Source organism: Chenopodium quinoa, unplaced genomic scaffold (genome assembly GCF_001683475.1).
Source record: "Chenopodium quinoa cultivar QQ74 unplaced genomic scaffold, ASM168347v1, whole genome shotgun sequence".
NCBI lineage: Eukaryota > Viridiplantae > Streptophyta > Magnoliopsida > Caryophyllales > Amaranthaceae > Chenopodium > Chenopodium quinoa.
In genome coordinates this window covers 148,395-159,400 of record NW_018742684.1, presented here as the reverse complement: position 1 = coordinate 159,400, position 11,006 = coordinate 148,395, and the positions used below count along the sequence as shown (strand labels likewise).

Genomic DNA, 11,006 nt, shown 5'->3' with positions numbered 1-11,006 from the left:
CGGCCAACTGCTCCCACCCCTGCATCGCCGCTATTCCCCCATCCCTGAAGCACCGCTATTTCCTCTCCCACAACGCCCGTTTCCCCTCTCCCTCCGCGCGACCCACCAACTCACCACCTTCCTTCCCTAATTTTCCGACCCTCGAAACGCCTTGAAAACACCTTCCTCACCATCAAATCTCCCTTAAAACACTCGATAGGCCTTAAAACCACCCACTTTCGAAAACCCCAAACACCCCTCCCCTACCTTCGAAAACACTAGCCGCTAGGGTTTTGCGGTGGTGGAGGAGCGGTTTGGAGTTTCAGGGAGTGGGGGATGGGTTTGCTTGGTGTTGCATGGAGAGTGTTTCGAGGTAGCCAGGGGAAATCAGCGGTCGCTCGCCGGAAAGAAATGCAGCGGCGGGCTGGGTAATGGTGGGGTTAAGGTGGGCCGGTGGTGGAAAAGGAGGAGGCTGGTGGGCGTGGGGGCTGCTGTTCTGATTTTTTGTTTTTTATTTTATTTTTTGGACTAATCAGGACTTGACACGTGTCAAGCGACCTGATATAATAGGTCATTGACTTTTGTTGACAGGTTTGGGATTGAAGAAACAAAACACCCCCCAAAGTTGGGATTATTGTAGAATAATCCAAAGTTGGGATTATTAAAACAAAACGGAGCAAAGTTGGGATTAATATTTCTAAATTTTCCAAAAAAAAAAGTAAATATAACAAATTACTACCTCCGTTACACATTATTTGCAACGATTTGACATAAAGTAGAGAGGGAAAATGTCTAATCGTTGCAAATAATATGTAACGGAGGTAGTATTTATAAATAATGAAAAAAAACCCACCACCACCAGCAAACCTCCCTGCCCCCACCCCCGTCGAGCCAAGACCCACCGATTACCCTCGCCGGCGCTTCCCTCCCCTACCGTCCGTGTCGCCACTTAGCCACCACAACCCCACCACGAAATCCCCTTTTCCTCCCACGAAATCCACTAAATCATCATCAACGAACTCGAAATCATACTCAAAATCATCACCATTACCATCAACATTAAGAAGCCCATTAAACATCAATATTCAGAAGCCCAATAACAATCTTCCTCCTCTAAATCAGAACCACCCTTGAAACTTATCTTCTGGAACTTCACCAAAATCATCAATGGCTATTTGAGTTTTGAGCAGGGGTTTATGCTATGGTGGTTTAGGGGTAAAGGTAGGGAAAGCGCCGGCGAGGAGAATTGTGGGTAAGTAGGTACCAAAGCGGGAGAGTTGGGAGGGGGACCATGGGTGGGGGCAGGGACGGTGGTTGTGCGGTGGTGGTTTTTTTTAGTTAATTATTTTTTTATTTTTTTGTAATTTAATTTTGTTTTTTGGCCAATTACATTCTAATACGTGTCAATTAACTTACTATTACAAGTCAAAAAACCGATTGGGACCATTAGAAGAAAATTCACATTAAAGTTCGGATTATTAAAAAATAATTCAAAGTTGGGATTATTTTGGGCGAATCGAGCAAAGTTGGGATTATTTCTATCAATTTTTCCTATTATATATTAATATTATCAAAATACTGAATTTTATAAATTTTACTCATACTTACAGCCTTTAGAGGTATTAATTTATTTGTAAATGGTTTAGTTTTTTTGTTTGTTTAATTTTTTTTTTATTTGTAATTTACTGTACAAAATTTACATGGTACTCTTTGTATATTCAACAACATGTGCTCAATGTACTACCTACCTCCATTACATATTATTTACAATTATTAGATTTTTTCTTCTCTACTTTATGTTAAATCGCTACAAATTATATGAAACGGAGGTAGTATATAACTTATAAACACCTATTGAATGGAGGTTAGGTCATTAGTTCAAAATAATTTTATCAATGTGTGCAAGGGAGAGTAAAATGTCAGAACTATATTTCTCTAGAATCGAGCTGAGGTCATTAGTTCAAAACTTCAAATATAATGAATGCCCAATTATTAGTTCCTACGCCAAAAACTTGGTTTACATTACCTATTGGTTAAATTATTCACCTCTAATAGATATTAGTGACAGTGAAATACAACTCATTTCTCTCGTAATCCCTTTTCTCATTTTTTATGTGTAAAAAATACTCCTTATTCCCCAGCTTCTTAAGAGTCCTAACCTCAATTAATTGATTATCTTCTCAAGGGAGCATAGGCAACAATGTATTTGTGTATTACCATAACGTAGGCACAAGCCTAATGATAAGCAAAAAGATGAGAGATCATAGAAAAAGGAAAAAACAAGATTGAGAAAAAAATTAGGGTTTTTCAAAGCTTTGGTGCCATTTTATGAAGAATAATAACCATTAACTTTCTATTAATTATTTTTATTTTTTAAAAATTTATTTATACATAATTATAAAAAAAAATCAAAAATATAAAAAGAGAAATCCTAAAACCGATCAAGTATGAGATTTGAACTTTTTTTATCAGTTCGGTCCGGGTCTAGTCCTAGCACAACCTGATATCTGTTCTTTAATTTAAAATTTACAATCTTCAGCTTAATTTAATTCAAAAGAAATTAAAAAATTTAAAACAACAAGTATATAATTGCACTAACGAAACAATATATGAAATTGTTATTTCCTTAAAATATTTTCTTAATAAAAAAACTTTAATAGAATTCTATATACTTATATTATCTTATAGAACGAAATTGTTATTATTTCTAATATATATTTATTTTTTTAACGGTATTTCTAATATATATTATATCGTACATATACGTGTCAAAAACTCAAAACACCAACCCAACCAAATAATCCTTCAATATTAAATTGAAATGTGGGTATATATATAACATAAGGTAACCTATATTATTATTTTTATGTCGGCTCTTGATAGTTGATACATGTCAAATGACTGATTTGATTAAAAGTTGAAGTTGGATTTAAGCATTATGATTAGTTTTATACTCTATATCAAAATGATAATGAATAAAAAAATGCATTATTGAGCTTAACGGCTTTGACGTAACCTCTTTACCCTACAAATGTGCTTCAATTATAAATTTATAATTATAATATAGAAATATACTAATTAAATTTGATTGGACGAAAGTAGTTCCCTAAAAACTGGGTCTTTAGATTGCAATTAAAACTCCACTAATAAGGGTAGGAAAAAGCAAGCTAAGAGACATGCAAATTAAACAGCGTAGGAACATCACCTAACTTGGCATTTCCAAGTGCCCCCAAAAGCTGGGACATGCATTAACCTCGGCACAACGTTGATGACAAACAAGGTTTTCTGACCCTTCTACGCATGAGAACTAGGACAAACTATAAACAACAATAGTGAAAAACACCACTTACGATATTGAAAAAAAATTTGTTTAGGTAAGGTACTTAGGTGTTGCGCTCAACAACTTCTTTCGACTTATATTTCACAACAAAATAAGTTTAGACTAGTTTCGCAGAGATTACATACACACTTTTATTTTCAAAAGTAGCATAACACACCTTATTTTTCTTTGATGACTACTACTGACAATCTAATATGTAATCACATTCATTAGGAAAAATATTATACTATCACAAGTTCACACTACACACTCACAAGCTAAGCATTTTCGTACAGAATTGAACAATCTATCAAAGTTAAATGCATACTGTCTTCTTAACATTATTATAGTTATTCATATGCATTATCATGGCCTTTAGTCTTAAGATGCCAAGCTTAGCTTGTCATAGCATAACCAAGTACGTGTACAAGATTTTACAGCCTAACATACAGGCAGAACATAACAAAGCCAGCGCGCCAAGCTTAGCTTGTCAAAGCATATATGGATCGAGGCTATCTGTCTATAGCATACGACGTATAGAACGTAACATCACCAATTCATCAAAGCAAGGCTTATAATCTATAAAGAGACAATCAACCTCCTACTATAAATTTTTGTTGAAGCACGAAAACATATACAAGTATATATAAATATCATGGTAAGATGATGCATTTTGTTAATTTGTTTGGTACGTACAACTACAAATTGTTCTAAATGCATATTTAACAAAGTGCAAACATTGTTCAATTAAATAGTGCTAAGAATTAAAAAGAGAAAGTGTGAAACTGCTCCTTGTTCTTCATGCTTTTAGCCCTTTCCTTTTAATCAATGACTAAGATATATAGCTTTAATTTCTAGTTTTGTTCTTATATATATTCTTCAAAGATTTGAACTTTTATTCCAAGTTATTCTAGGGTGAAATTTCTACAATGATCCTAATCAAAAGTTTTTTCTCTTTAAATGTTCTTTTTTTTTTTTTATTTGGAAATTTATTTCATGCTTGTTTGAGTCATTACTAAAAACAACTTAATCATTTACACTTTGTATCCTAGTTTGTCTTTGGTTGAATTATGAAAGGAAACAAGACCTAATGCTCATCTTCACCCATATAGCTATTTTCCAACATATATATTACACTCAAATAGTAAGTATTGTGCAGACATAAACTTTATCTAGCACGGAAAAGAGATGAAAAGATCCTAAAATTGTGATTATGATCCTACAATTAAATACTTACTCGATCGAGTAACTTCCCTTATGCATGCACGTATAGATTGTATAATGAAAGATCCTACAATAATAGTTTCCGTGGATCATCAATAGCTAAATGTATATATTGAAGAAAAAAAAAAGAAAATAATGATCAAATTGCATAAGTAATTAGAAAGGGAAAGCAAGGTCAAGGGGTGTAGTCCAAATGATAGATCAAGAACATAGTTACCTTGTTTGATTTGCATCAGTGGAGCGAGCGTAGGATAGTATATGATGCCAACAAATAATCAAGATAATACATACTTTTAGATTCATCAAGTAGAAGATTTACTAATTTAAATTATATCCATCTTATTCTTCATTTATATAAAATATTATGGGTAAAAGATCAAGTATTGTATATAAAAGAAATTACTTTGAAAGCTTCCTAGTGCATCAATTTTTCTTGAGAGATTAAAAAATTATAACTTTACAATCAAACTATGCTTTAGGTGCTCTATATGAAGAAAAAAAAAGGGCCTTACATCTCATCATGATTAGATCGAGTAAGAACGCGATATCAGAAAATGAGATCCTGTTAACAAGATAAAAAAATCCCTAGATCTAATATGAAATATCAACATAGATTTTCATCAAGTATATATAACAACCAGTTCAAACAAACACAAGTCATGTGATCGATCTCACAACCAGGCTATATGAAATACATAGTCCATTATATCATTGTTAATAGCTTTAATTTTGACACAGATGAGAAATTCATTAATAAATTTTGGAAAATTTACATTTTACAAATAGTAAAACCCTAGAATTAGAAGAATTCACACGTACATACGATGCAACCGGAATAGAATATATTTAATTAAGTACATCAATCAAACTCTTTGCACACAACAAGCTAAGTGAACAACATACAAGCTAAAAAAAACCCCTTATTTAAGGCACATCACAAATTCACACACCAAAAAAAAAAAACATTCAATTATATATAGATCTATTTCACATAGCTTAGGGAGTTAGGGTAACACCAAGTTTGGAGCACAAGGGAATCACTACTTATCTCCAAACAAGTACCCGAGTGACGAATTTCCTCCCGGAACAGATTTCACTTTGGTTGATGGACGATCCTAAAGATGAAAACAAAATAAAATCTTGATTTTATTAGTACATATACCAAACTACAAAGTAATTGGAAAATTTTCAAAATTATCAATTTAATTAGTACTCACAGTGATGAAATTTCCTGAATTAGGGCCTTGTGCTCTATGATAGTTATTGTTGGTGTTGTCTACCTTTTGTGGAGAGGAATTTTCTTCTTCTATGTCGGTACCATAAGGCGGGTTTATAGCCTTAGATGGTGATGGAGGAGGGTTATTCGCCGGTTGCCCTTCTTTCGAGCCAAACAAGTAGCCCAAGGAGCTTTGCCCACCACCATAACTTTCACCTCTACTCATGGTTTTTCTTAAGGAAAAAATGTGATTAGCAAAAAGATAGGGCATGACAGATTTGACAATATATAGAAAGGTAGTTGATAGTTCTTTTTCTAAAGTGATTATCCTAATATCCCACCTAATACAGTGAGGCCATATATATTTGTACTAATTAGATGGACATGATTGTACATCAATCAGCATTATATGATTTGATGGGTGATTATTGTGTATAATTCTACGGTGTTGTTATATTAGGTGAATTAATTAAGGAATGAACGATAAACACACTTTATTTCCTATATATAGTACAGTTTAAAGTTACTATCTAGCTGTCTTCAATTTGTGGTGTTTTACATGTTTTATCTATGAGGTTAACAGTTAATTAATAATTATAGCACCACCGCTAGTGCTTGGATGGTGTACAAGCTCAAATCGTTAAGAGCAAATAAGGCCCTGTTCTCATCAGATTATTTTCAGTTCAGTTCAGTTCAGCTCTAATAAGTTCAGTTCATTTTAGTTCAGCTCTTAATTTTCTTCTCTCATAAAATATTCAGTTCAGTTCAATTCATTTCTAATAAGTTCAGTTCAATTCAGCTCCTAATTTCCTTCTCTCATAAAATATTCAGTTCAGTTCAGATCAACTCTAATAAGTTCGGTTTAGTTTAGATAAATCGAACTCAAATGAAAAGAACACAACCCTATTTACTTTATTATTATTATTATTATTATTATTATTATTATTATTATTATTATTATTATTATTATTTTTTAAAGAAGTCCTAATTAAAGGACGCTAAATTTCATTAATATAAGCCATACGACATCTACAATTGACAATGAACGATAATGAAAACGAATTTAACAAAATCAAACAAGAATTAATCGGGGAAGGGCTAAGAATCCAAATACATAAATATAACAATTCGACATATTCTCGATTCGTTGTCTCATACAACTTTTTGAGTGGATTCGTTGTCGCTTCACAATTTTGTGAGAAAGTAAATTCTTGTGTTGATTCCGTAACCCGAATCCGAGCCATAATCAATGGTAGCCCCGCACAACCGGAGACCAAATTAAGCGCAAATAAAACCTTGTCTTTCGAAGGAATCCGAAAAACATTGTCTTTCGAAGGAGATCGAAAAAACCTTGCCTTTCGAAGGAGATAAATCCTTTCTTTCGAGGGAGACATTATTGTAACCTAAACAAAAAGCTTAAAAGAAAAATAAAGATTGGGGCTTTCCACCGGTGAAATCCGATGGAAGCCCCTTTAAAATTGACAATGGAGACTAGGTTTAGGAGAGAGAAGAGAGAAAAGGAGGCTAGGTTTTTTTTTTTTTTTTTTTTTTTTTTTTTTTTTTTTTTTTTGCCTTTTCCACCTCGGTGAGGAGTTATATTCTTACTTTATTATTATTATTATTATTATTATTATTATTATTATTATTTTGTTGATTCTGGTACAAGTAACAAGTCAAAAAGAGAGTGCTTAAGGGGAATAAAAGCCCAAAAAAGATCCCTTAAATGGGAATAAAAGGGGAAAAAAACTACTTTAGAAGAGAAATTCTCTTAAAACACCCAAGGTTAAATTTTGCTTTATCATTCTGATGATTATTATTGCTTATATAATCATCTTTATTTGCACTCGTGTTTATGCAAAAAATTTCAAGTTGAGAGGAAATCCAAGGTATCATATTACATTATCAAATTTATCTTATGAAGAGACAACTCAAAATGGCATATTATATACAAACTGTAATGCAAAATGGCATGAGATGAGAGATCAAAGTAGGGTTTGATAGGATTGTTTAGAATTTTGATACCACATCAGAGAGTGGCCTGCTTAATTCTCCTAGACATATAGAATTAGTGATTTCATTGGAATATATAAACCTTTACAACCCAACAAAGGATAAAAGATAGATAGTTATTGAGAGTGAGGGATAACTCAAGTGGTTAGAGCTTCCCTCCCGATTCTAGGAGATCCTGGGATCGATTCTCACCCCCGCCCTTATGGCTCTTTAAACACCCAAAAGATAGATAGTTATTACTCTAATTACAACCCTATATACAAGCCATAAATAGTACATATCTCTATAGTCTAATAAGCTAATTAACATTATTGAAACAAGTCTTTTATTTATTTTTTATTTTTATTTTTTTTTCTAGAATAATGATATATACAATTCAAACATTTAAAATATGCGCAAGGTAAAGGATTGCGTCTGTGCAAAGTGGGTTTTTTCTATCGGTTCTCAATTTTTTTCATAGTTACATCGTCTTCACTTACTTTGTTTATTTCTTCATTGATTGATTGCTTACTTATTTGTTCATTGTTGTTGTGGCTATGGATTGCAATTAGTTCCACTCTAAATCATAACAATATATATTCGAAAAAAGGTTGTTTCCGTTTATATCATATGTGACGGCGTGACGCCCATACAATTAAGCAAGCCATCACTATTATACTAAGTAAAAGACATGTGGATCACATATTGCAATTAGATTGACAACGTCATTTACATCCTTAATTGGCAATTTTAGATTGACATTAAGTAAAATCTCTATTCTATACATATGAAAAGCATATCGATATTAGTTTAATGATCATTATTATTTGATTAACATGTTAGGGTTTTATCAAGATACCACTAGAACAAGGTAGTATACATATTAGGTTGGTACTTGGTGTATAACACAAAGTTGTCAATTACTTAAGATTACAGCCGAGCTGAACCTTAAAAAGTATTTTCTTTTCTCTCTCTCTCTCTCTCTCTCTCTCTCTCTCTCTCTCTCTCTCTCTCTCTCTCTCTCTCTCTCTCTCTCTCTCTCTCTCTCTCTTCTTTTTTACTTTTTTTTTTTTTCCTTTAGAAATTAGAGGGTTGAGCAATAAGAGCATACAAGCTCGTTGAATCAACTTTTTACCAAACAATTGATATAATGGACTTTTTAAATTAAGTGTCTAGATTAGTCAAATGAGCTCATTTATTATTATTATTATTATTATTATTATTATTATTATTAACTGTGTACCTACAATGTTTGGTAGTAGGGAGGAGATGGGGTCTTTGTGACTTGTTTCATCTAAGCCTAATTAAACCCTAGAAACGACTCTTTTTATATAGAGTGTCGTAGTGTAAAGATAATTATTTATGAGATTCTAAAGATAAATATCTTATATTCTTTTTTGATATTATTTAAAAATTAACAAAATTTCGATGTCAACACTAGTATGTAACAGTCGCATAAGAGCATGATGAAATAGTTGAAGAATCTAAACCAAGCTTTAAAAGAGTCGGATCAAATTCCACAATATAATCATAAAAACTCAACAAATACCATCAACTAAACTGGTTTTAAAAAAGTTAGGGACCCAATATTCCATCAATAGTCATTGCAATTTGATGTGGCTTTGAGACCTAATCAGAATATTAAGCAAAAGCTAAAGATTTATTTGTGGTGTTCAATCAAGGTAATTGACCACTAATACAAACATGTATATCTTAGTGCTCAATTAAGACCCCTCAATTAGGGGTTGTCCTCAATTAAAAGTAGTAACATTGAGTTGGTTATTTTATGATAGCCTAAGCTCGGTTGGAAGGGTGCCTGTAGGCCAAAGATACACTACATGGTCGATTTCACTTAATCATCTGTCACTTCGATTAAATTAGCCACAGTCCCAAAATAGTAATTGTTAAATTCTTCTTTTTTTAGTTGAGTTTCCTTCAAAAAGTATAATTGTACATTTGTACATACTAATTAAAGGCAAAGCCCTATTTGGTTTGATTTTGTTTTAACATTACTTTTGCTACCAGTAAAACACACGTGTTTCACTTTTATTACCGGAATTTTATTATTATTATTTTTTATTATTACTATTTTTTTTTATTATTTTACTACCATACAAAAACAAGTTTGTTAAAAATTGCTACCACTTAACACTTTTAATTACTATTTCCGTTAATGAGATCTAACAAGTCTCACTCCCATGTCTCCCACCCCTCCCTCCTTTGCTACCACTTAATCTCAACTCCGTAAATTTTCCTAACATTTTCCCAAAATAAATTGAGATTAATTTATGTAACAATATAATATAAAGGCAAAATTACACTAATTGACATGAACTATGACTCAACTACATCCTTTTACATGAACTTGGACACTTAAGGAACTCAATGACATAAACATCATACTAAATTCACTCAATGGCAAGAAATTTGTAGTGAACGACAATTCTGGTGACGTTTTTAGCTTTATTAATTAAGTTCATGTCTTAATTTTTGTATGTACATAAGTTCGTGTCAATGTTTGTAGTTGATGAGCCATAATTAGTTCATGTCAATGAGTGTAATTTCACCTAATAAAAAATTAATTCTACAGACAATGTTATAAAAATATACAGAGTATTTTCTTAAGTATAATTTTATTTTATTTTTTTTCAATTTTCATTATAGAGTTGGGAGTTGGGACCAATAGGGCAATAGTCCAATAAAACCTCTTTTTTTTTTTTTTTTTTCCTACATTTTCACTATTCTTGATTAATTAATTAATACATGGAATGATTTTTTTTTTTAGTAGGGTAACGAGCATGAACCTAGCACGACTCAAACTAACGTAACCATTTAAAGAAGTGTAACATTATTTTATTAAATAATAGTAATCTCTCCAATTAGTTATCTTTTTAAAATGCTAAATTCATAACATTTTCTTAATACTTCCTCGGTTTCTAAATGTTTCATCAAACTGACCTTGACAACCTATGCAATGAGGAGGAGAGTTCTGTGAAACCCTTTCATACTAAAACCAGGCCAATTGGCGATAGCAAGACTAACTCCTCTAGCTTATTAAGTAGTACCATCTTTCTTTATTCTCCAATATAGGACATTTACAAGTGGACTATAAATGTATTTCAACAACAGTTTCACATGGTTTTTGTGTTCCTCTCACCTTTTATATATCAACTTCTTTACAACAATATTTTCTATCCAACATTAATTAGGAGGACGGAGGAAGTAATGATATACATTAAGGAAAACATTTTATCGAAAAAGGTATCATATAAAGATGAT

At 32.1% G+C, this 11,006-nt stretch overlaps 1 protein-coding gene across 1 annotated transcript; it reads right to left on the bottom strand.

The window, feature by feature from the left end:
• Positions 1-5,237: 5,237 nt before the first annotated feature.
• LOC110722592 (protein SPIRAL1-like 5) lies at positions 5,238-6,040 on the bottom strand. The gene is made up of 2 exons (XM_021901857.1): positions 5,740-6,040; positions 5,238-5,637 (listed from the first exon to the last, which is right to left on the bottom strand). Exons 1-2 carry the CDS (start codon positions 6,007-6,009, stop codon positions 5,563-5,565), a joined length of 345 nt encoding a protein of 114 aa, XP_021757549.1. The 5' UTR covers positions 6,010-6,040; the 3' UTR covers positions 5,238-5,562.
• Between the last annotated feature and the right edge of the window lie 4,966 nt (positions 6,041-11,006).

Coding starts and splice junctions, on each gene's coding strand:
- LOC110722592 (XM_021901857.1), bottom strand. CDS start 6,009: ATGCCCTATCTTTTTGCTAATCACATTTTTTCCTTAAGAAAAACCATG. Junction 5,638..5,739: donor ATTCAGGAAATTTCATCACT/GTGAGTACTAAT, acceptor TTTCATCTTTAG/GATCGTCCATCAACCAAAGT.